This window comes from Dromiciops gliroides, chromosome 2 (genome assembly GCF_019393635.1).
Source record: "Dromiciops gliroides isolate mDroGli1 chromosome 2, mDroGli1.pri, whole genome shotgun sequence".
Taxonomy (NCBI): Eukaryota; Metazoa; Chordata; class Mammalia; order Microbiotheria; family Microbiotheriidae; genus Dromiciops; species Dromiciops gliroides.
This window is the reverse complement of record NC_057862.1, coordinates 200,459,179-200,486,406: the sequence shown is the minus strand read 5'-3', so window position 1 is coordinate 200,486,406 and position 27,228 is coordinate 200,459,179. Positions and strand designations below refer to the sequence as shown.

The following is a 27,228-nucleotide window of genomic DNA, read 5'->3' as shown; positions in this document are numbered from 1 at the left end:
CTTTTGACTGATTCTTGATCCTCATAGAGTCGTCACCTTCCACTTGCCCAATTCTAATTTTTAAGGAATGATTTTCTTCAGTTAGCTTTTCCACCTTCTTCCCCATTTGACCAGCTGTATTCTTTAAGGAATTGTTTTCCTCAGTCAGCTTTTATCCTTCCTTTTCCAAGCTGTTGATGCTCTCTTGCATAAGTCTCATTTCTTTCCCCAGTTTTTTTCTTCTACCTCTCTGATTTGATTTTTAAAATCCTTTTTGAGCTTTTCTAAGAAGGCTTTTTGGTCATCAGACCATTATCTTTTCCTTTGAGATGTTACATGTTGGCATTTTGACAGAATTATCCTTTTCTTTTCTTTTTTTTTTTTTTTTGGTGAGGCAATTGGGGTTAAGTGACTTGCCCAGGGTCACACAGCTAGTTAAGTGTCTGAGGTTGGATTTGAACTCAGGTACTCCTCAATCCAGGGCTGGTGCTCTATCCACTGCGCCTCTAGCTGCTCCAGAGTTATCCTTTTCTTAGTTGGTGTTTTGGATTTTCCTGTTGCCATAATAGCTTTCTGTGGTCTGGGCTCCCTTCTGTTTTTCACTCATTTTTTAGCCTTTTAAAGTTGAGTTTGCTCCTGAGGCACACAGGGGGCGCTGTTCCAAGTGTCTTGTGCTGGGGGCCAGGGGCCTGATCACTGGCTTTCTGCTCTGAGGCCTCAGGGGCTCTCAGCTTGCTTACTCTGGGTGGCCCTGCCTAGTCCTGGTTATTGTGCAGGGGGTGGGGTGGGGGTGGGGCCGGGGTTCCCAGGCTTGCAGTTTGCCTTCTGCACTGGGGCTGAGGGCCTCACAATTAACCTGCTGTGCCACTAGCCTGCTGAGCTAGGACCAAGGGGCCTCAGCTGGTGATCTGTGCTGTGCTCCCCTCCTACCCAAGAGAGACAGACCTTTCCTGAAGTCCTGCTAAGTTATCTTAAGGTGGAAGATTGTTTTACTCCATCTTTTTGTAGGTTCTGTAGGTCCAGAATCCGTTTAGAGGCTTCATTTAATGTTTCTAAGGGAAATTTGGGAGCATTCAGGCAACTTCCTGGCTTCTCTCTGCCATCTTGGCTCTGCCCCACCTTAGTTACTGGGCCTTTAATTCTTGAAATGGCAGTGCTGAAGGGTGCCTTCCAGAGAAAGGAGAGAGAGGATGCCTGAGATCCAGATCCAATAGCCTGCAGGCTGTGCTTTGGCTGGCTGGGAAGAGGCTGGGCTGGGGGAGAGACAGATCAGGGGCTCCAGATGCACACTGAAATCCTGTGATCACTGCATTGCCTTGGCTTTGGGAGAGCTGCACACAGAATTGTAAATGCTCTTCCCTGCATTGCAGTTTAGCGAGGAAATGCCTGTTGAATTGGTTGGCTTTTTAATGCCTTTGCTGAATTGCCTTGATCTGGGAAAGGCTATGCTGTTTTGGTTTCTGGGACCTCTGAGTCACAGGTGGCTTTGCTTCTGGCTAGTGGTTGATGTGTCAAATATTATTATTGTTTATTTTGATAGTGAGACACTGTGTAACTCCCACTGTGATTTTTACTTAAAACAAGGATCATATAAAGCTCTCCAATTTACTCCATTTTCAGGATTTTTTTTTTCTGGGTAAGAGGATTAACTTTTTTGTTTTTGTGGTGTGGGTCAAGGCAGGTGGCTCCTTTTTATACCTCCATCTTGGGTATTTTCACTGGATCTGGGCCGGGGGACCATGATGAGCCTTCATTATTCATTGTTATTGGGAACTCTGATCCCCTAATTTAAAAAAAAAAAAAAAGGAAATTTTTGTTTTTAAGGCAGTAGCCTTTTGTTTTTATAAATCCTATTGGGTCTTATCTTGTAGGTCTAGCATAGTGCTTTGCCCATAGTAGTTGCCTATTAAATGTTTATTGAGTGGAATTTTAATTTTGTCATTGGTGTTGAGTTATTGATTCCTTTCCTTTTGTTAATTAGTTTTAGTTTTAAATGACTCGAGTAATACATCTGTTTTTGTCCTACTCTCTGAATTAGGTTGTCTTCTATTTTATTCGCTCTAATCAGGGCATGAAGTTTGGGTGTACCCTCTGATGTATGTCTGGCCAGTCAGGAGTGGGAAGAAGGGTGGTTGGGACACTTAGGATCATCTACTAAAGTTATGGAATGTTACAAGCAGTATCTCATTTTGAATTCTACCCTAAGATGCCCAGAGAAATAGTAAAAGATAATTTATTAAATAGTATGACCCCTTTATTCTGAAGCAATAAATACCCTCCCCTCAAGAAAAGATTTTGCTTCTCTTTCCTAGTAGAATAAGGAAAATAATATTGCAACTGCTTAAATAATAGAACCTTGACTCTCAGATTTATATCGATTGCTGATTTTTACCCTCCAAGCCAGGGCTTCTTAATCTGGGGCACATGAACTTGTTCATTTTTTAAAAATGTAGATAATTTCAATATAATTTATTTTCTTTGTATTCTGATATGTTTTCTTTTATTTTTTAAAGTATTTTATTATTTTCCAGTTACGTATAAGTATACTTTTCAACATTTGTTTTCACAGGATTTTTAGTTCCAAATTTTTTTTCTTCCACCCTCTCTTCCCTCCCTCTTCCCCAAGATTGGAAAGCAGTCTGATATAGGTTGTATATGTATAATTGATGTACTTTATTTTAAACATTTAGACACTTTTTTTTTCCTGAGAAAAAGGGTCCACGACACAAAAGGGAATAAAAAACCCTGCTCTTAACCCATATTTCACCATGTTTATTGGGGACACTCTAGCTGGCAGAGTTCCTGTATATACTGTACTTTCAAAGCTTGCTTCCTTCATCTCTCCCGTGTAATTGCTGATTCCAACCTACTAATTCTCTGAACTCAAACTTCAGTTCAGGGCCTGGGTCAAGTCACTCACTTTTCTCATCTGAGACAGCAAGGTGGTGCAATAGAGAGAGTACTGGACTGGAGTCCAGAAGACATGAGTTTAAATTCTGTAACAGACACTTATATGAGCTTAGTCACTTAACCTCATAGCCTCAGTTTCCTTCCCTCTACAGTAAGGTTAACAGAGCACATTCCTTTCAGGGCTGTTGTAAAGATCAAATAAAATATTTTATGAAAAGCACTTTGCAAATCTTAAAATACTATATGTTAGCTGTTGCTGCTGTTGCTGCTACTACTAAAGTGAATGGACTTGGCTAGATAACACCTAAGGTCCCTTGTTGTTGGCATTTTGGGATTCTATAAAGTCTTTGATTTCTCCCCATGTTTTTGAATTCAAAAATTGATGATTATATTATATTATTGTATGAACTTCCTTCACTGGTGCAGACCTCAAGCCCATCATGGTAGAACAGATTCAGGGAAATTCAACAAGTGATTAAATGCATGTTACCTTCCAGGCCCTGTGCTTAGTATCTAGGCTACCTAGAAAAGATGAAAGTCCTTGCTTTCAGGGAACTTACATTCTACAAAGAGGAAACACCTAGTCTGTAGATATAAATGCAAAGTTAATTCAGAAGTATGTTTGCATATATACCTAAACTCTCAATTTGCAGATAAGCATCTGGTTCTTTGTCTCTCTCTACACTTTACTGCTGACTCCTCTCCATCCAACTTTCTCTGTCAGGCCAGAGAAACCTCTTCATTCTGGGAACTCCCTCCACCCCTGCATTACTTCTTACACTGGAAGTAACTTTCTATCCTGTGGCCTTTCTCTCTCTTTGGCTGATCCCTTTCAGAACCTCCATTTTAAGGCCAATACTCAGGCCAACCTAGGTCTCATTTCTCTCCATGCTGTAGTGCTGATTCCACAGGACTTTCTTTACACTCGTCCCCACTCCCCACAATCTTTCTAGTTCCCTTTTATATGTTGTCATCTCCCATTAGATTGTAAGTTCCATGAGAGCAGGGACTCTTTTTTTTTGCTTTTATTTTTATTCCCAGTGCTCAGCACAGTGATTGGCACATAGCAAGCCCTGAATAAATGCTTGTTGATTGACTGCCTGACTTAAAATGTGCTTCTGATAATGCCTATCTCACAGTCTTTGTTGTCTAAGGACTGGAATCTTATAAGAAAAAAATCCTTTATAAAGTGTAAAGCAATGAAAATGGTCAGAAACCAAGAATAGACACAAAATATCAGAAAATAATGTGTTGTTACTGGTCCCAGGAATTCATTGATATTTCAGAAGTAACACTTGAGAAGTATAGGGGAGTAAGTAATGGACTTGGAATCAGAGGAACTGACTTCAAGACCTAGAAACTGATTTTCAAGGCTTTTGTTGCTCCTTGACCTCACCTACCATTATTACATCTTTTAGGTGTGTATTGTTTGCAAAATATTGTAGCTGGTCGCTGGAAGAGATGCTAAGATAATTAAGATAGTCTCTTGATCTCATAACTCTTTCAGTCTAGCAGATTGCATATAATGTACAGTGAGCCTTTGGGAACCTTAAATGAAGGAATACTACTAAGTAAATGCTAATCTTTTAATCCTTTAGGTAGATCTTTAATAGATGTTTACTTACTAATCATTGGGTAAGACCACCCTAAGATATTGTTTTGATCGATTCTATTAGCTGCTGACACTGGATAAAAGGAACCCTTCACAGAGCTGTACTGTCTGCTCCAGTATGAATTTTGTTGGAAGAACAAAGCAGTGCTAAAACTGTTGTTGGTTCATTTGAAATCTAACACAAAAAATGCGACTTGCAGGCGCTCAAATTGCAGCTTTCATATGGTAGGAATGAAATAGTGTAATCACCATGAATAACTCTGCTACCTTTTTATAGCTTTCACAGAGTTTTATAAATGATAAAGAAACAAATCCAAAAAATCTAAATGATATCTTGGGCTCTGCTCTGTCTTATTTTATGCCATCTGCCAGTCTGGGAGTACAGCAGGAAAGTCAGGAAAAGAGAGCATAATGTTGCGTATCAACATATCAGGTTAAGTTTATGCTGACATTAAGAATGACAATCATAATTTACAGTTTTAAGTTTTGAGCTATACTCTGATCATTTTTTCTCACTTTTGTTTTTGGCGACTGTTTTAGATGATTACTCATTGCATCTCTCTGAAATTAAACTTTAAAAAATGTAATTAGCTTTGCCCATTTAGAGTTGATAAGGCAGAAAATATTCACATTAATTGGCTAGTTTAGCATCTAACTTCATATGTTTATTCACACTCCTTTACCTTGCTCATTTTCTCAGCAACATGTAAACTTGTCCATGCAGAAGTTCTCATAGAAAGGCATTTTGTTTATATCCTCTATTTGTATCAGTGTTTACAAATACTTAATGTTTCATTACTTGTCTGTGTGTGACTTGATTGCTATGGGTACTTCCTCAACTGGGTTGCTGCCCAATGCCCTTAATACTTTAGTAAATGGTCTCTGAATTGCTGTGGCCAAAATTATTCATCTCCTGATGGTAAACCTGTTCTTGAGCCTCTCCAAATTTAGCTAGGAGGCTTGAAAACAATCCAATCCAATAGGATTTTTTAAAGCACCTCTAATATAGAAGGCACCTGAGATACAAACACAAAAAAGAAAAACTATCCATACTCTGAAGAAGCTTTCATTCTACTGGTGCTTGTATGGCAGACTCAGTCTATCACTAAGCCCATAATTAGAAGATTTTCCATCTTGGTAGTATTTGCGAAGAATTTGCTGTCCACTAGCATAGCCTTCAATCAATCAATCAATCAGCTCTTATTTATTAAGCACTTAGTGTATGCCAAACCTTATGCTAGATTTGGAGGATATAAATGTTAAAAATGAGACAATCCCCGTTATTAAGGAACTTTTCTTTTACTGAGGGGATATAGCATGTGCATGGAGAGATAAATACAGGCTGGGTATGAAAAATATAAAGTTGGGAGTGGGGGGACACTAACAATGGAGGGAATCAGGAAAAGTCTCTTAAAGGAGTTGACACTTAAGGCTGAGTCGAGGAAGAAGAGCATTCCAGGCATGAGGGACAGATTGTGTAAAGGGCCCCAGGCAAGAAATACCACTTCATATTTGACAAAGACTTTGAATGCCAAATAGATTTGGTTCTGTTTAAGTGCACAGGCAATTAGGAGTCCTTGAAACTCTCAGGTGGGGATACCTTCCTTGAATCCCTTACCAGAAGGCTACTGAAATGCCTTTTAACTAAAATTCTGTGATTCTTGAACAGGGGAATTGCATGGTTGGGCATGTGCTTTAGGCATATCATTTTGGCAGCTGTGTGGAGAATATATAGGAGTTGGGAGAGACTGAATGCTATCTCTAATTAGGGAACTATCACAATAATCTTGGTGATAAGTGCTGAAGACCTGAACAAGGGTGGTGTTGGTAGGATTAGGAGGAAGAGGCATATGGGAAAGATGGATGACTGAGAATGAAGAGTTGAGGGTGACTCCAGGGTTGTGAACTTGGTTGACCAGAAGTCATGTCCTTGACAGAAATTGGGAAATTAGGAGGAGTGAGTTTAGGGGGGGACGATAATGAGTTTCGCTTAGAACTTTTTGAGTTTGTGATGCCTGCGGAACATTCAGATGGAGATCTTAAGCAGTCAGTTGGAAATATGAGACTCAGAGATTAGGGTTGAATATGCAGATATTGGAGTCATCTTCATAGAAATGACTCATAGCTGAACTCATAGGAGCTGAAAAGGTTGTTGAGAGAGGAGAGGTGAAGTTCTAGGACAGATCCATGGGGGAGGTGTGTTGTGGGTAATAATGTCACAAAGGAGATTGGTCTGTCAGCTAGGTGGCGAACAAGGACAGAAAAATGGTCAGGAAAACCCAGGAGGAGAAGATGATCACCAATATTAGATGTTGCAGAGAAGGAGGAGGTAGATCATCGGTCACCTTGGAGAGAACAGTTTCTATCTAGTAGTGAGTATAAAAGAGATTTTAAAGGGTTGAGAAGAGAGTAGGAGGTGAGACATGGCAACAAGAGTAGACAGGTACTGAAAGGAAGGAGAGCTATCACTTGTGGGGGGTTGGGGGGATGGTAGGATTAAGTGAAGGTTTTTTTTAAAGTTTTTAAGGACTAGAGGATCTGGGTATATTTGGAGACTGTAGGGGAGGAGCCAGTGTGTAGGCAGAGATTGAAAATTGAGGAGAAATAGTGGGATTTAGGGTGGGGAGGTGGTTCATGGGAAGTCTGAGGAGATGGGAAGGTATGGAATAAAAGGCACAAGTGGAATGGGCAAACAGTCTTGGCAAGAAAGGCAATCTCATCCTCCAAGCCTGTAACAAAGGAGGAGAAGATGGAGAGTAGAATTGAGGTCATTTGAAGTGTGGCACTGGAGAGAAGCAGAAGCTGAAGACATATGGTCTTAATTTTTTTCAGTGAAATATGAGGTGAGACTCTGCAGAGGAGAGTAGGGAGGTGGTTGAGTAGGTGACTTGAAGGGAAAAGAAAAAAGAGAAGGCTTAGAATAGCCGTTGTAGGGAGTGCGATTAAGTGGCAATCAGAGAAAATTCCAGTTGAGTTTGGATAACATACATTTGTAGAGGAAACAGTCAGCATGATTGCGTGACTTATTCCAGCAGTATTGATCAGCATGCAAACAAGAAGGGGAATTGGATTGTGGGGGTGATCCAGAATTGGGGTCTTCTGAGGCATCAGAAGAGTACTTTCATGGATCTTTTAAAAGTAATGGAGCCAATTATGAAAACTAAAGCTGTTTACTTGTGATTTTTAGCCTGACTGCATTTCAGACCTACAAAATTTGCTTAAATCTAAAAAGCCTATTTGATGCAGCTGTGGTAATTATACTGTTCAAGCAGCAGGGCCAATTATAGATACAGGTTGACTTAATATAGGTTTTAGTATTATTGTTATTGGGTTCTGACCTTTTTCAATGACGTTCAAAATGTAAGGAAGATATGGTGATTCTCTGTGTCCTTTGAGTCTAAATTAAGTAGCTTGAAGAATATTTTTAGAATGTTATGGGTTAAAGAGAACTTAGCTATCATCTTGTTCTTTGTTTCCCAGTGTATGGGGCAAAGACCTTTGGAAACTTTGAAGTTGTGTCAGTAGTTGAATCCAATTTTGTGTCATGTCAGTTTGACCTTTATTGCCAGGAAAATTTGCAACATTACTCCAATAATAAGGAGAAAAACTGGCACAGGACCCGGTATATATAGTAGGTGTTTAATAAATGCATTTCCATTCCATTCCAAATTTTTGTATATGAAATAAATGTCTTTTATTGCTATTTTTCAAATATATATAGATGCTGATGTGATTATTAGAATACAAATTTACTTAAAAGAATTTCTGAATTCATAGTAGTTTTTTTGGTCATCATGTACAACTGTGGTGGTACAACTATGAACATATGGGGAACTGATAATATTTATTTATTTATTTGCTTGTTTTGTGGGGCAATGGGGGTTAAGTGACTTGCCCAGGGTCACACAGCTAATAAGTGTCAAGTGTCTGAGGCTGGATTTGAACTCAGGTACTCCTGAATCCAGGGCCGGTGCTTTATCCACTGTGCCACCCAGCTGCCCCAATTTTTATTTTTTAAAAAAAAGTTGTTGAAAATGTTGGGAACTACTGATAGTCCAACCTCCCCTTTTTTTGGAAAAGAAAATGGAGGCTCTAGAGGTAAAATGACTTAGAGGTAAAGTTCTGTAGCCAGTTAGTGGAAAATCTAGGATTAGAACTCGAGTTTCCTGAAACAGTTCCATCTACCACACCATTCAGCTTGTTTACATTCACATTTTTCAAATAAAGGATTTAAAAAATTATTTACTTTCATTATGTTTTTAATGGTTAAACAGAAATTTCCACCAAATTATCTCATCATGACAAAGAATATAATTTGCATGCTTTGATTCCATGGAATTGAATTACTTATATATCTTGACATGTTTTTTAGGTTCTTGGTATTGGGCTTAGAAATAAAACATTTTAAAATTTCTTAGTATTTGTTGTTCAGTTATTTCAGTTGTCTCTGACTCTTTGTGACCCAATTTGGAGTTTCTTGGCAAAGATACTAGAGTGATTTGCCATTTCCATCTCCAGAGATGAGGAAACTGAGACAGAGTTAAGTGACTTGCCCAGGGTCCCACAGCTAGCAAGTGTCTGAGGCTGGTTTGAACTCATGAAGATGAGTCTTCTTGACGCCAGGCCTGGCACTCAATCCACTGCTCCACTTTGCTAGGGCCAGAATCATTTAATGAGTATTTGTTGAATTGTATTATTTCATTGTTAATAATAGTAAAAAAATTATTGTGGTAGCTCAGCCATACAGAACACCTTACTATTTACACAGTATTTCCTTTATAGCAACACAATTCTTGAACTACTCTAAGTTATGCAAATATTATTACCCTCATTTTGCATATGGAGAAATGGAGACTCAGAGAAGTTGTGAATTGTTCATAATTATGTAGCTGGTAAGTATTGAGTCAGTACTTGAACACAGGCTATCTGACTCTAGGCCACCTTTCTTTTTGCCATGGCAAAACTGCCTTAACTTTGTGGGCAGGAATATATAATTATAAGGATATTTTTACTCTAGGAAATAATTTCTGTTGAAATTTTAAAAAACCCACACTTTGGGGGATTAATATAAGATAATTGCCTTCACTAATTAGAGGAAAATCTTTTCCTTTTATAAATATATTGGTAAATTTTGTTTTGACACAGCAGCTACTTCCCAACAAACACTTCTGAAAAATACATTCTCAGAGAAAATATTTGATTATCAACCAATCAATTAGATAAGAAGCATCCATTAAGTGCTATGTGCTGAGTTCTGGGGAAAAAAACAAACAAATCCCAAACCAAAAAAAAAAACAGGCCCTGCTCTTGAGGAAGTGATATTCATATGTACATAAATAGGTGCATACAAAATACATTCAGAGTAGATGGAAAATAACCTTAGAGGGAAAAGTACTGAAAAGCTGCCTGCAAACGTTGGCATTTGAGCCAAGGATTCTGAGAGGCGAATATGAGGATAGAGAGCATTCTAGGCATGGGGCACAGCAAGTACAAAGGCATAAGATGGGAGATGGAGTGTTAGGTGTGAGGAACAGAAAGTAGGACAGTATGGCTGGACTCTGTGTGTGTGTGTGTGTGTGTGTGTGTGTGTGTGTGTGTGTGTTGAAGAGTAATATGTAAGACTGGAAAGACATGAAGGGAACAGGGTATTACCTTTAAATGCCAATCAGAGGAGTTGATATTTGATTTTAGAGGTAACTGGAAGCTTCTGGAGTTTATTGAGTAGGGAGGGTGACATGGTCAGATTTATGCTCTGGGAATCACTTTGTCACCTGTGTAGAGAATGGATTGGAATAGGGGTCAGATACTTGAAGCAGGGAGACCAAGTAAAATCCTAGCTATCACAGTAGTCCAGGTGAGAGGTGATGAAGGCCTGAACTAAGTTTGTGGCTGTGTTCGTGGAGAGAAAGAGACACAGGACAGATGTGGTGCATAAAGAAAGAAATGGCAAGATCTGACAACAAATTGGCCAATTATTTTACATAATTGCACATGTATAACCTATGTCTGATTGCTTACTGCCTCGGGGAAGGGATAGAATTTAAAACTCAAAACTTTCAATAACAATGTTTATTAAAAAATACAGGGGCATCTAGGTGGCGTAGTGGATAGAGCACCGGCCTTGGATTCAGGAGGACCTGAATTCAAATCCAGCCTCAGTCACTTGACACTTACTAGCTGTGTGACCCTGGGCAAGTCACTTAACCCCAATTGCCTCACCAAAAAACAAAAAACAACAACAAAAAATACAATGGCAGATGGTTTAATTATTTTATTATCTGTTACTAACAGTAAGGAGAGATATCATCTTGACCTTTGGCAGTGCATAACTGGCACTGACCATTTTAATTGACTCTCAGGGCTTTCTTTCCTGTCCTTGTTTATTTTATTTACATTGTTTTAGTCCTTTCTTCACAATTCTTAGATATTTCTGGGACTCAGTATGAGGAAGAGCATTTTTAAAGACTGTTTACTTTATAGTATGAGTCTTAAGGGTCAGAATCTTTTCTGTTTTCTTTATGAAATGTGTAACTGAATTGGTAGAGGAAATGGAAGACAGTTACACCAGAGGACCATCTAAGAATTCTCACTTCCTTGATTTTTTGTAAATCTCGAATGGTATTTCCTATTTCAGGGTGTTGCATATAGTAATATCCTAACCTTGAGGAACACATATAGATGTGTCTCACTTTAAGAAAACTATTCCCACATCTCAAATTGGATCCTAGGATCCCCAGGTTAGAACTGGAAGGGATCTTAAAGGTAATCTAGTAGAACTCCTTTGTTTTGTGGATGAGGAAAATGAAACCCAGAGAGGTCATGGAGGTAATAAATATCCAAGTCAGGGTTCAGATCCAGTCTGTAAGTCCTTTTAACTGTGCCATACTGCCTTTTGCAAATAGATAAAAGGGAGGGTTTACTTTAACATTTCTAATGAAAAGACTATTATTTGTACAAAAGGATTCACTTAAAGTTGCATTGAATATAGCAAGCTCCCTTAGCATATATTTGTAAGTAAACATTTGTTGTATATTAATTCACTTTACATACATGTTTTCAGTAGCACATTGGTTGACTTCATGGAAATATAGGCAACTAGGTGGTGCTGTTTAGATCCCTATTTCCTCATATACCCTTTTAGATGGTCTGTCCAAAATACTAGAGGCCTGCTTTTAATTCTTTTTGTTTGTTTGTTTGTTTGGGTTTTTTTGCAGGGCAATGGGGTTTAAGTGACTTGCCCAGGGTCACACAGCTAGTAAGTGTCTGAGGCTGGGTTTGAACTCAGGTCCTCCTGAATCCAAGGCTAGTGCCTTATCCATTGCGCCACCTAGCTGCCCCCCTTTAATTCTTTTTAACAAATATATGGTCCCATTTGTTGCATCTTATTCTCACTGGATGATTAGCTCACTTCATTTCTTGGTCCTACATGTCCTTGATTATGTCTTTTACACCACTTCTCTTGCAGAAGCCATCATTTGGTAACATTGTATACAGTCTACTTATGCCTAGTATATGCCTTTCCATCATCCTTTTGGTTATTTGTAATTTTAATTTTTCTGAGATCATAGTGTTTCATTATCCACAGCTATATAGAAGCACTGAGAGAATGTTGGTGTTAAAGAAATGGGCTTTTGTGGCAGATAGTTTGACATCATTGAAAGTACTATGCAGTTTCCTAAAAGCAATCCATTCTGCTCTCTTCCTATTTAATTCTGGGACTATCTTCAGGGCCTGTCAAAGATATACATATTGATGTTCTAATTTGATAGACTGCCTTACACAGGCCCACTGATATGCATACTCTTACTCCCTGGCTCTGATTCTTCTTGTGCCCCTTTCAGGCACTCTTTTTCTGTTCAGAGCCCATTGGTTGCTCAGAATTATAACTCACATCTGCCAAATCATTGGACCTGGGACCTTGTATATGCCTAGTCTCAGAGCTTGAAGGAGCTGAGTCCTCCAGTCCCTGCTCAGCATAATAACCATTCTCTCCATGAAGGTTTACCTTTGGTGTGACACCATCCTATCAGAGATCAATACCCAGACTAATCACTCACTTCTTGAATTAACAACTAGCGTTCTCTCAGCTTCCATAGTCACACCACTTTTTCATCACAGTCTCACTACTGTCACAACCCCTGTGTTATCTATTCTCCTTGGTAATTCTAGAATTAAGAAATCTTAATAGTTAGAAGGTACTTTTTCATAGTGACTGAGTCCATCCCATACCTGGCCAAAATTTTCTTCAGTGACATCCCCAACAATTGATCATCTAGCCTCCTACTTGAAAACATTTAGTGATATAAATTTAATCCAATTACCTTCCGAGGTAGCTCATTCCCCTTTTGGACACATTTATAATTGTTACTACATTTCCTCTTATATTGAACTGAATTCTAATCTTCTGCAAATTCCACCCACAGCTCCTAGTTTTTTCCTTTAGGTCAAGCAGTCCATATATAATTTTTCTTCTTCCTAATGGCCTTCAAATACTTGAAGGCTGTTCTCATTCTTCAGTTTCTTCCCTCCCTCCCTCCCTCTTTCCCTTCCTTCCTTCCTATTTTCTACATGATAAAAACATCATTGTCTCTTTAAAGTAGTTCTTGTGAGGCAAGTACTACTGTCTTTTTACAGTCATTGTCCTGAATATCTTCTCTATAATGTCCTCCCCCATCTTGTTTAAATCAAAGACAGCCAGTAGATTGGAACTATGACCTGCTTCATTTTGGACACTATGCCTCTCTGACTGAATTATAGCATTAGATTTATTTTTATTTATTTATTTATTTGCTACCATGTTATACTGTTGACTCTTATGGAATTTGCAGTCCACCCAAATTCCTGATCTATTTTTAGAAAAATTAACATCTGTCCATACTTCTCAAGTCCTATACTTGTGAAGCGGAGTTTTTGAACCCAATTACCCAATGGAATGTAAGTTCATTGAAAATAGAGACTATTTTATTTTTTAAATGAAAATTTCAGTTAGGTAGCACAATGGCTAGAGCACTGGGCCTGGAGTCAGAGATACCTGAGTTCAAATGTGGCTTCAGACATTTATTAACTGTGTGACCCTGGGCAAGTCACATGGTCTCTGTTTGCCTCAGTTTCTTCTAATGTGAAATGGGGATAATAATAACATTTACCTCCTTGGGTTGTTGTGAGGATCAAATTAGATAATATTTTTACAGTGCTTTGTGAGCCTCAAAGTGCTATGTAAATACTAGCCATTATTGCTGTTCTTGTCATTGTTAGGTTTTTTTGTTATTATTTCTTTGTGTCCCTACAGCTTAGCACAATCCCTGGCACACAGTAGACATTTAGTCAGTATTGATTGATTGATTGATTGTTCACTTCCTGTCTCTAACATCATACCTAACCATTCTCCTTATGCTTCACACTTTAAATGTCTGATTACATTGATGTGGGAAACTCCTACCACTGATGCAGACCACTCCTCTTTCATGCTTTAACAGATAATCTTCATGGGTTGTTGTGGCCAAGAACATTCATGTGGATAGTCAAACATTTGGTGATGAATTTCTCTATACTTACTACTTTTCTCTGGGAGAGTATAAAATCCTTGAAGAGAAGGGGCTATTTTGCTTTTTGTCTGTGTCTCCCAAATACCCATTACAGTACCTTACACATAGGAGATACTTAGTAAATGTCTTTTTGAATTGAATTCATATTGATCCCTGCTAAATTACATTTTTGTTTATTTTGGCCTATCTAGTCTGCTAAAGGGGCAGCTATATGGTACAGTGGATAGAATGGTCAGTCTGGAGTCAGGAAGACTCATTTTCTTGAGTTCAAGTCTGGTCTCAGACACTTACTAGATGTTGGACCATGGGTAAGTCATTTAACCCTGGTTGCCTCAGTTTCCTCATCTGTAAAAGGAGCTGGAGAAGGAAATGGCAAACCACTCCAGTATCTTTGCCAAGAAAACTCCCAAATGAGGTTGATCACAAAGAGTTGGACACAACTATATTGCTTGAACAACAGTGTGCTGAAATCTTTTTAGATCTTTACAATCTCATCCATTGATTGGTGTTAGCTATCCTTTCAGTTTAGTGTTATCCTTGGATAAGTATGCCTTTTATGCCATCACCCAAGTAATTGAAAAAAACCAAAACATGCTGAGCAATCCAGAGTCAGGTCTCTAGTGGAGTGCCACAGAAATCTCTTCTTTGTAAATCTGTTCTCATATAATTATTCATTTAAATGATATGTTTGTGCTACCTCTTCCATCTCTTTTTTCTTTTCTTCTTGATTTTTGCTTAACGTTTAGGGGATGGAGGGAGTCTGAACTCTTACCACTTTTCTGTTCTTAAGTTTACTTTTGAGTAGTTAGCAGTCTATGAAGTGACATATTTTTTAGTGGCCCAACTAGGTACATTTTTGGAAACCATTATTAAAAAAAATTAGGTCAGTACCATGGCCAACTCAGTCTCATGATCCAGCCTACCTAATATTTTGTTTCTAACAATGTCACTAAAGAACTGTTTTTAGACATATATTTGTCCTTCTGTGAGAGACTTTTTTAATGGCCATGTGCATACTATATAAAAATTATGCAAAATGAAGTCTCCTGTCTCTCTGGAACTTAAAATAAATATAAAATAGACCAAAGATAAATGCCTTTGTTGGCATTTGAAGCTCTTTATGTCCTACCTTTCTGGTCTTCTTACACTTCACTCTTCTCCATGTACTCTCTATTCTGGCAATACTGACTTACTACAAGTTCCTTTAACATGATATTTCATCTCCCATTTTCTATACCTGATAGGTTCTACCCCTTTACCTCTGCCTCTTAGTTTTCCTGATTTCCCTCAAGTCAAATCAAATCTCACCTACTCTAGGAGGCCTTTCTGAGTTTCCCCAACTACTAATGCCTTCTCCTCTCATAGTGCTTTCCATCTACTCTTTTTTTTTTTTTTTGGGTGGGCAATGAGGGTTAAGTGACTTGCCCAGCATCCCACAGCTAGTAAGTGTCTAGTGTCTGAATTCAGATTTGAACTCAGGTCCTCCTGAATCCAGGGCTGGTGCTTTATCCACTGCACCACCTAGCTGCCCCTCCCATCTACTCTTTTTATGTATCTTCTCACTACTTAGTCCATTACATGTAGTTCCTTCTACTAGAATGTAAGCTCTTTGAGGGCAGAGACTGTATTTTTGCCTTTCTTTATTTCTCCCAGGGTTAGCTTAATGCCTGGGATGTAGAAAGGGGAGGGGTGACAGGGAATATTGAAAAAAGATGAAGAGGCTAAGAAGCAGGTAGGATTTTCTGAAAAGAGAGAAAAGGAATGTAATATATTCTTGTTAACTTGACTAGATATGCCAGGTCTTTTATTTAGAACTGTTCTACTTTCAGAATTTATACCTTTGAGGGGGGCAGCTAGGTGGTACAGTGGTTAAAGCGCGGACCCTGGATTCAGGGGTACCTGAGTTCAAATCCGGCCTCAGACACTTGACACTTACTAACTGTGACCCTGGGCAAGTCACTTAACCCCCATTGCCCCGCAAAATAAATAAATAAATAAATAAATATATTAAAAAAAAATAATTTATACCTTTGAAATGTTCCCTTTTGTAGGACCTGCCCCCTTCTCCCAGTGGTGAGCTTCTCCTGAGGCCTCTACTTTGTGGAGAGTTCCTAGCCAGCCTTCATTCCCTGACTTCCACACTTAAAAACCATGTTCCTCTATGCTCTTTCTTCCTTCTTTCAGTTCTCATTTGTATGTTGTCTTTCCTCCTTAGAATGTAAGCTTCATGAGGGCAGGTACTATTTTCCTTTTTGCTTATAACTCTAGAGCTTAGCCTGGCACATGGTAAGTGCCTAATCAATGCTTACCTTCCTGCCCTCCTTCCTAGGACCTCTTGCCCATTCACCTATATCCCATTCCTTTGATTCAGTTGAGCAAACATTTATTAAGTGCTCACGATGTGCATGACACTGTGCTAGGTACTGGGGATACAAAGTAAAAAAAAAAAAGAACAATGCCCACCTTAAAGGTACTATTGGAACATATTTTTGCTTTTGACCCTTTCCTGTTCTCATTTTTAGTCCATCAGCCCTGTCTTTTTGGCTTGCTTCTGTACTCTGCCTGGACTCCAAGATTAATTGTTTCCATGATGCTCTTGTTAATACTCTGGGGTCCCCTTTCTCCCTTACCCTTCTGCCTTTTTAGTCTTCTTTAATTCTGGACTGCTAAGCATTGCTAAAGAAAGTCATGGAAACATGCAGCCTGAGACTGAGTACAAGTTCATGTTATTTAATCTCAGATAAGTCTTTATTACTACTTGACATTCCTTTTATTCATTCCACATCAACTCCTTGTCACATTCCCCACAGCAACTTTTTCACACCCACCTTGAGCTAAGGAGGTATTCTTCCTTCTATTGGAAAAATTACCATCCATTGTGAGTCTTCTCTCCATACATTGGGTCCTATGTATACCTTTACAATTTTTTTCCTTCTTCCCATTTTCTCCTCTGGGAACTTACCTAACAATCACTTCCCCTCTCTCTTATTTCTGCAGTCTTTCCCACATCACTAAATCCTTTCCTTTCATCAATAGACATGTCAGGCATCTTCTGTCCTAAATAAGCTTTCCATAGGCTTTGCTATATCCCCCGTCTCCCAGTCCCATGAGTTACCTCGTCTCTCTTTCCCTGATATACTTTTCTAAAGAGTAGTCTGGACTAGTTGCTTCTATTTTTTCACAACTCCCTCACTCACTCTACTCTTGCAAACTATCCTATTTCTATCCCATCGCTATTTTCTCAAAGTTTATCCATGCCCTTCGAATCACCAAATTGAGGGACTCTTCCCAAGTTTTCATCCTGTACCTCTGTGTAGCTTTAATATCCTCAGGTTTTTTTCTACCCTTCTCTCCTGTGGTATGGAATTTTTGTTGTTCTCCATACCTCTCTGTCTGTTCCTTCTTTGACTCTTCTTCCTCCTACTTTCTAAGTATGGGTATTCTCAAAGGTTATACCATTGTTTCTTTTCTGAATTCTTTATCTCTGAGATCAAGTATACTGTCAGAGCTTCATTGACTATCCCCAAACAGATGACTGTCAAATTCATGTCTCCTAACCTGACATTTCTTCTAGATTCCAGACTAGAATTTCCAGCTATTAGATATCGTCACTTTTAAAGGCCTTCACCTCAGCATTTCCCAAACCAAACTCCTTATACTTCCCTTGAAACCTCTTTTTCCTTCTGATTAACTAGTTTCTGTTAATGATGACTTCATCATCCTCTGTGTCACTTAGATTCAAATACGGTTGGTTTTTTAACCTCTGTAATATTTCTCCAACCTGTCCTTTGCTCTCCACTTTCAACACTGTCCCTCATACAGCCCTCTCATTACCTCTTTACTTTGACCATTGATATAGCCACTTAATTTGTTTCCTTGTCTCGAAGCTCTTAATCCTTTATACTGCTGCCAGATTAATCTTCTTTACGTATACATGTACTCACATTACTATTCTCTCAACAACCTTCACTGACTTTCCATTGTCTATTAGAGTCTAGACTGTTTAGTCTAGAATTTTCTTCTGTAGTCTGATTCCAATTAGACATTTCAGTCTTATTTGTTCTTTTCTATCTTTTATTTCTGCCAAGTAGATCTTTCCAGGTCCCATATTAAACTTTTTCTCCTCTGTGCCTTGATTTATGCTGCTTCCTCCTCTTAGAATATCTCTTCCTCCACTCTGTCTGTTACTATGGTCCTATAACACCCAACACAGTTGTCACTCCCTTCATGAAGCCATCTTTAATCTCCCTATTTTTCCCTCTTCCAAAGTTTCTTAGGACTTTGTACCTCTTTTGTATTCTCATCACTCAAACTATTCCTCAACCATGACGGTGCATGTAAGGCCTCTGTGTAGACATCTTCTCCTCCTCTTTGCCTCCACGAATCCTTATCATCTTGTAAAGCTCCCATCAGGAACCACATCTGTGAAATCTGTCCTCAACTTCGTAGTTTTTAATGCATTCAGTACCAATAGATTACTCATATTTATTTATCTATTGATGTGTTGTATCCGGTGGTAGAAAGTAACCTCCTTGAGGGTAGCAATGCTTCATTTTTGTCTTTATGTTTCCAGAGTTTAGCATGATGACTTACCAGTAGGTACATGATGAATGTTTGTTGATCTATATATTTTATAGTATATTTTTGTGCCTATTTATTCTCTTCTTTACTACATTACATTATTATTATTATTATTGCTTTTTTTTTTTGGCAGGGCAATGGGGTTAAGTGACTTGCCCAGGGTCACACAGCTAGCAAGTGTCAAGTGTCTGAGGCCGGATTTGAACTCAGGTCCTCCTGAATCCAAGGCCGGTGCTTTATCCACTGCACCACCTAGCTGCCCCCACATTACATTATTTTTGAGGACTATTTACTTTTATGTTCATGTTCAGTGATTTGCTTGTAGTAGATTCTCAGTAAATTTTGGCCTAATTGTCACATTGAAAAGTATATTTATATTTTATATGATACCTTTACTCTTAACCCATCAGCTTTTTTTTCTCATTTACCATCAAAGTATTCTGTAAATTGAGTAGAGACGGTTATCTTCCACTGTCTATGGCCTTGCACATAGTAGGTACCAATAAATATTCCATAAATTCTATAGATGTTAGAAAAGGGAAAGTAGCCTCACAAAGGTTAATGAATTTCTTTAGGTCACATATTGAGTAAGAAGCAATGCTAAGAATAGAAATTAGATTTCTTGGCTTAGCTGCTGTATGCTGTAGGAAATTAATTTGTTGATAGATTTAGTGGACAAACCAAGTGGCTATTTTCATTCTTATCTTATATTTATGTTGTTCCATATAAACTTCCACCAACTTTTCTAGAAACCAAATCTAGCCACAGAGTAGTTTAAAAAGTCACTTTGTGTTTAGAAAGAAGTAGGTCAGGTAAAAAATGAATGATGGTTAGAACCAGCATAATTGTATCATTGTATTGCTGTTCCTAATGACTTTTGTTCTTTTGTGATATTTTTATTTTCTAATTAAATAGTTTATTCTAATTCTCCTTATAGCTTTGTTGTTATTACAAATTGTTAATTATAGATACTTAGTGATTTGTACTTATAGTCTAGTCCTCAAAAAGTCAGATTAATAAGGAACAGACCATCTTCTATTTTGGATTACGTATAGAAAAAAGATAAACCACACTGGGAAAACAGTGAGTAAGTAATGTGTTGGCAGGTCCCTCGAAGGAACGACAACAACAACAACAACAACAACAACAACAACAACAACAACAACAACAACAATTCTTTGTAAAAGCATTTATATTAGTTCTTCTACAATATTCTGTTTCTTTTAAAGGATGGGGTATGAGCATTCATTTAAATTTTATAGCTTTCCCTTTGTGTTGTCATTTTAAAAGTGTACTCACCTTATTTTTGATTTACATTATGAACTTTTTAATAGTGTTTTTTTTCTTTTCAGTCAAAGGCCATTGGTTTGCTAGATGTGGATGTATTTGGCCCTTCAATTCCAAAGATGATGAATCTTCGAGGAAGTCCAGAATTATCAGAGAGTAAGTAAAGATAGGGCAGAGCTAGGGAGCATTCAGATAAATACTTCATGTCCTCTGTGAAGGAGAAAGGAAACTAATTTTGTATATGATGGTTTTGTCCTTTATATTTTAAGGCATTTCTGAAAAGTTGTTTTTGTAAAAATAAGACTTATTTCTTTGTGTTCATATTGAACTTTTAATGCTCCAATCATTACATCTTCTTGAAAAGCTCCCAAATGTAAAGAAAAATGAAGAAAGAAATTTTATAATTTAGAAATAAGAATTTGAAAAATGGGTGATTTTTTCTGACTTAAATATAATGTGGACAATTTTTATTAGAAAAGGAATTCTTTATACATAAAAGATGATTGAAAATTAAATTGGACCATATATTTGTGTACATATTTGCTTTGAATGGAGCTTTTTATTTTTATGGGGTTAGGGAGTGAATTGGTTTTAAAAGACAACTTTCCAATTTTCACTATCTTCACAGTAGTATTATTATATACTGTTGTCCCAGAAGGAGAATGAGTTGAACATTGTTTATCATTGTTGTATTTTAATATTTGTTTTAAAAACATATTTAAGGAAAATGTGTTGTGAGCTTAGTTGTTAATATATAGTCTGAAAGAATTGTTTATAAGACTTTAAGGATTCTCTTTAACATCATGAAGGGAAATTGAAGATCTCGTCTTATTAAAACTGACCCAAATAACCTTATAATGTAAGCAGGCACTTTTTTTTCTGTTTGCTTGCTTCAAGAAGGGAAAGATGGTATAACTTAAACAGTCTACTGATTCCAGTTTCTTTGTTCTTTGTCCTCTTAGTAGAATGCATAGTTGGTTTGTGAATGTGTGACATGAGCCAAGATGTCAAACTTCCACAAAGGAGGAATAATGAATTTGCATACTTTAAATGATAGACTCATTATGTCTGCTTCTTGATTAAAGTAATGTGAAAATCTGGTGCACGCAGCACATGAGTGATGGCAGAATGGAGCCCTTGGTGTCAGTTTCTTCATAAATTGTTCTGTTCAGTCTATGCCAACATAAATACTTGAAGTGAACTTTAATTTCTTTCTCCTTGTTTTACTGAAGCTGTAATCTTACATCTGATGTTTGCAAATTGGCTGCCATTAAAGTGACTTTCTTGTGAAGGGAAAGAATAAGGTCCTGGAAATTTTGGTCTGAATAAAGTACTTTTAGGGTTGAAGCATTAAAGAGCTGATCTTGCTTGGCCCCACTAAGGAAGAAAATAAGATGATTAATGCATGCTGAATGAAGAAAGTATGTTTTTAAAAAAGAAAAAAAAACATTTATCCCCCAAAATTAGAAACCTGGAAATTTTACACTAATTGGCATCACTGACATCACATTATCTTTGTCTCTTCTGACTGACTTAGGTATCCTCTCTTTATTGCCAAAACATACACAGACACAGTAAATTATATTTTAACAGTGTAGAGAAGCTGTGAAACATGATATTAAAGGAATGATCAACTCTAAGTCAGAATGGAAGATTTTGGGGAGATGTAGACAATGAAGTGGGCACCAATTTCGTATTCTATTCCATCCTTTGGCTAAGCTGGATACCGTAAAAGGTAGAACAGTAAACTTTATAATCTACCTTTCCCTTGATCAATTAATTGTGATTCTGAATATTATGCTAATATCAATTTGCTGACATTTACTTCTGATTCATTTTGATTTATTATTTATTAAGCTCTTCAGGTTTGGTGGATTCTGATTTTCCCTTCACTATTTTTTTTCTTCTTTTCATGTTAACTTTGTCTCTCTTTGAAATCCCATATCTTTCTTATTTAAATGGCACATTAGCCTTGCTTAGCTAAAGATTAGTTGTTGGATTTAATTTTCAGAAAGTGTGCATTTCTGTGATGGAAGAAAATTTTAAGTTCTAAAGACAATTGACTACCTCACTTTTGAGGAGTTCTGTTCATGCTTTGTGACATTGATCACTTGTCCATCCTATTATGCAGAAGTATAGAAAATGGGGGAGTGAGCTAGTGCCTAAGAAGTATATTATGCAAAATCCTATCAAAAGGTTGACATTTTAATGGCTGCAAATGACCAACTACATTGTGAAAAGCCCTTCTGAATCTAATGCAATTTATAGTAGAGTCTTTTTTAACTTGTATAATGGTAAAACTCACCCCTTTTTAGTGCATATTGGTTAGATGTTTTTCTCCATTTAGCAAATACAATATATTCAAATTTCATATTGGAGTCCAATGAACTTCTAAAGTACAAAAATTAAAGAGCAAAAGGGCTTGAAACTGAAATGGAGATTAGAATATTGTGAAATTACCTGCAGAATTGTCTTGTATTATGGTGATAGTATCACTACATTTAGCTAATATAATGTGTGTGTTTTAGGATGGTGGTAGTGGAATTCTTTGCCATGGAGATTTTACTAACTTTCTAAAAAGTGTTTATTTGTTGAAGTATATGTAATCTTTCACAGCACTGCAGTGATTAGACACCTTTACATTATTTAGAAACTTTATTACTACTTAGTGCTTAGGTAATAAAGTAGGAAATTTCAAAAGACAAGAGAGGTTACTAAAATCTATATATTAACTACTTTTTTTGAGGACAGCGCCAATATCCTCCATGGTTGTTCTAACCAACTATTTTTTAAAAATAAATTTTTATTAATGTCTTTTGTTTTTATAACACTTAAATATCTTAGTATATGTCATCTGCATTTCCTAATATATTCCCTCAAAACTTTTCCTGCTGTTCCAAAAGAGCTGTCTCTTATAATGAAGAATAGAAAGGAATAAACAAAACAGTTGAGGACATGGAAAATAGAATCTGACCTTATATTCAGTATTAAACACTCATAGTCTCCTTTATAGTCTTTCTTCAAAGAAGTGGGGAGAAATGTCTTCTTATATCTCTTCTTTGGAGCCAAGGTTTGGCCAACATCATTTACAATATGATCATTAATGCCTTGCTATCCAAACCTACACTAAAGCTTTGAAACCCACTTTTAACATTGTTTCTTTGAAAACACCTTTTAAAGACTAGAACTCTGTTCAGTTTAATGATAAATCATGATTCTAGAAGACTGAAGAGGAGATACATATACCATGTACTTCCTGTTAGAGAGATGATGAACTTGAAGTTCAGTAAAAGACATGCATTTTCAAGCATGGATAGTGTGGGAATTTATTTTGCTAGAATAGGCATGCTTATGGTGAAGGATTGTTTTTTTGGTTTTGGTTCAGTAGGTAGTAGGAGGAACAGAATATAAATGCATGTAGAAATAAATTTAGAAACTTTTTTTTCGAACTACCCCAATACTATTGCTTCCTGTAAACAGGGAGTCTTACTCTTTTTTGTGTCATGGACCCCTTGCAAGCCTGGTGAAGCCTGTGGACTTGTTCTCAGAAAAATGTTTTTAAGTGCATAAAATAAAACATAGGATTACGAAGGAAATTAATTATATTGAAATATAAATATTAAAAGAAAAATACTGAAAAATCCACATTGACTCCAGGGTAAGGATTCTCATTCTAATGTCTTATTTTTGAAGAACTAGGACTGTACTAGACTCCTAGGAGGACTGGAATTTAAGAATACCTTTAGGGATCAGGTTGTGTATATACGTTTACTTTATACATATATGTTTGCATGTTGACTCCCCCATGAGACTGTAAACTCCTTGAGAGCAAGAACTGTCTTTTTGCCTCTTTTTGTATCCCCAGTGCTTAGTGCAGTGCCTGGTAAATAGTAGGTGTTTAATAAATGCTTATCGATTGATTGACCATATCAACTTACATAGTAGTGTATTTGCATGTACTAGAAGATAGTAGGATAAACATTTTTATTTCAAAGTAAAATTATGATGCCTGCTTATAATTATTTTGTGCAGCTAGTAAAATTTTAAAAAATTAAAAAATTCTGGTTTCAGTCAATACAATAATGATGTTAAATGGAGATTACCCTTTATGCTTTCCTTTCCTTCCTCCTTTCCTATAATTATTTTTGCTCCAGGTGAAAAAATACCTCAGTTTGACTCAGTAGGCAAATGTCTTTTTGTGAAAGGATCACCTTTTAGAACAGCTGCTAAGGGCTGGCATCTCCTGAAGCTGACTGAAGTGCATTAAGATGGCAGTGATCTCCATCTGCTCTTGCAGCTCTGCTCTGCTGGTGTCCTTCATCTGCTTTCCTGCAGAAGTTTGTGACTCTTACGAGAGTTGCTACACTGAAGGGTTAATTCCTTGTGCAGTAGATGGATCACTGAATGTTTCTGATTAATTACTGGGGCTTTTATGGAAGTGATGGAATCAATCTTCAATTATTCACATTTCTGTCATTCTCTGTCCATCATGCTCTGTTTTTCTCACTACTCCTTAAGCATCCTATGTCTTGGAACTGTTTACAGTTTCCATTGCACTTGTGCTTCAGAGACAAGATGTAATAAATATATAAATTCTCTTAATAGAATCAACATGTGACATTATGGATCTTTGACACTGAGCAGCCTCATGGGCTGTACCACAGTCCCAATTTTATCTACTAATAAAGAGCCCCAAAATTGATTTCCTCTTTTATGGTTTTTTTTTTTCAGTGCTATCACTTCTCTGTTTTTAAGTTTACCACCACCTAGCTTAGGCTATCAGAGAGAGAGCCATTTTTTTTTTAATTAAAAAAAAAATTCTTGATTCTTTGCCCAGATCCAATAAAAATGGTGCATTTTTTTCCTTTCTGTTAAGTTTTTTTTGATGGATTGTTACTACATACAATAATATACAGGGGGATATAATACTAAATTAAAAGGGAAGTTTACAAGCACACAGTGACTTTAGGAATGACTCCTTCCAATTACAGGAAACTGTGTCATAGTCTTTTATGTTTCTTTTTCCTTCCTATTCAATCTCTTTTGCTGGGTTTTGTCTTTGATGATAGGTTGCTTTAGCCCTCTTAGCTGGTGGCTCTGGTCTGGCCTGGTGTCCTTTCTCATCTGAGCTCTGCAAGTACCAAATCCAGGTTTGGATCTCTTGCCTTGTGTGTAGTTGAGTTTCAGTAGACTGTTTCTGGATTCAGTCACTGTTAGCTCTCTGTGAAGTTCTGCAGGTTCAGAGTGTCATGAGGAAAATAGGGTAAGGGGTTTGGGGTCCTTAGGAATTCCTCTTTAAAGACTTACACCCTCTTGCACACAAAAGCAGTTAGAATAAGATGGTAGTTTAGGGGCAAGGGAAGGGAAGGGAAACCAAGAGAAATCCTTGGACTTCTCATGGGGAGAAAGGCACAGAGAGAGTGGCTCTGAGATACCAATCTCCTCGAGCAGGAGACTGGCAGGTACTTTTATAGAGGACTGATGTGGGGGACCATCTGACTGTGGAAAGTTCCTTTAGTGAGGGAGGACCATCCCCCACTGGTGCTGGATGGGGGAGTTGGGTGATGGGTGGTTGCAGATCTCTAAAGCCATCTCTCTCCTCAGGACACAAAGGAAGCAGCCACACCTATTCTTATCTCCCCAGGGTTGAGGGAGACTAGAATGAAGGGTGGAGGTCCCAAAGCTAGCTCAGTCTGATCTGGTTCCACTTATCTCTTTAGGTGTATCTGTTCTTTGGTTTCGATTCTCAAGGAGAAGGTTCTTTGATTTGCCCCAGAGAACTTCTGGGGTGCTATGGGCCCATAACAAGAGCTACTGAGCCATTGGATCCCCTCCTCCTCTCCCCCATTTTTTTGATCTTCTGCCCTGGTTTCCACTGCAGGCTTATATCCTAGGCTAAAGGTTAGAATTGAGTCACTGCTCTGATCCTGAACTCAGATCCACACAGCTTAGTTTCTGGATTTTTTTTTTTTTTTGCTTGCTACTCAGCTAGGGTCCTCTCTGCCCTGGATTTTTGACCTGGAACCTGGAATGGGTGATAGAGCTGCCAGAAGGCATCCAATCTTGCTCCCAAAGCTATTGTAGTGGTCTGCTGGGATCTCTTGATGCTTCCGGCTTGGGTGCTCTTTCTTGGTTCCTTTTCTGTCCCTTGGTGCTGTAATATTCTTTGTCCTGCTGCTGCCGCCACTACACAGTGCTGAGCTGGTTAGCCCACAATGAGTGTCTACACACCTCTCTGTTTTCCTAAGCTGCACTGGGCTGGTAAAAAATGACTTACTGTGACTTTTGGGGGGGGGGGCATTCCTGATCAGAATTTGATCTGGCTTGTTTTCTAGGTTACAGTGAAGGAAGTATATTGGGGAGAGCAAGACAAAAATGCTGACTCACACTATGCCTTCTTTACTCTGCCCCCAAGGCCTAGTAGTATTCCAATGGAGGCCACCTGATTTCAAATATCCACTATGTCCTACTTTCTTTTCTGCCTTTCTTTCCTGGATATCAGATAGTTTTTCCTAGACCCTGTTAAAAACTCAGTCATTGGGGCAGCTAGGCGGCGCAGTGGATAGAGCACCGGCCCTGGAGTCAGGAGGACCTGAGTTCAAATCCAGCCTCAGACACTTAACACTTACTAGCCGTGTGACCCTGGGCAAGTCACTTAACCCCAATTGCCTCACTAAAAAACACAACAAAAAAACCCCCAAAAACTCAGTCATTGAGGAGACAAATTTAAAAACAAGACACTCCCTGTCCTTAAAGAGCGTACATTACACTGAGGATCGATCATAACATCTACAGCGATTTCAGTGTAGGGCACATGAAAATAAATGCAGAGTGATTTTTTTGGAAGGAGAAGGGCTCACAACTCAGAGAATCAGGAAAGGGATCCTGAAGATGATTTCACTCAAAGTGGGAGGGGTGTGTGTGTGAATTGACACACATTGAAAAAATGGAACATATTAAAGTTTCCATGCTGATCAGTACTGGGATTGCCTTGAGTGCCCCCAAATAAGTTGGTAGCACTCTAGCTGAATCTTGAAGGGAACTAGGGTTCTCTTTTAGGGTTCCCAACTTATCTAAGAAGTGGAGGTGAGGAAGGAGAGCATCTGATGTATGGGGCCTGTTGAAAGACACAAAGATATAGGTATATGTGAGCTGACAAGTATATTCTAAAGTTACTCCAAGCATATACTTCTATAAAATGCTAAAAAGGGTAATGCAAGAAGAAATTAAGCTTGTTAGATTTATTTTAGCTTTACCTGTATGATTTCTTTTATACCTTGGACATGTGAGCATTTTAAATTATTTTAAATTATG

The 27,228-nt window shown here is 37.9% G+C and overlaps 1 protein-coding gene across 1 annotated transcript in view; it reads left to right on the top strand.

Annotated features, from left to right (window-relative positions):
- NUBPL (nucleotide binding protein like) overlaps positions 1–27,228 on the top strand; it is a 340,415-nt gene that overhangs the window by 48,973 nt on the left and 264,214 nt on the right. Inside the window, exon 5 of the mRNA XM_043980572.1 lies at positions 19,980–20,070. Within this exon, the coding sequence (XP_043836507.1) occupies positions 19,980–20,070 (91 nt within the window). The remainder of the gene's footprint in view (positions 1–19,979; positions 20,071–27,228) is intronic.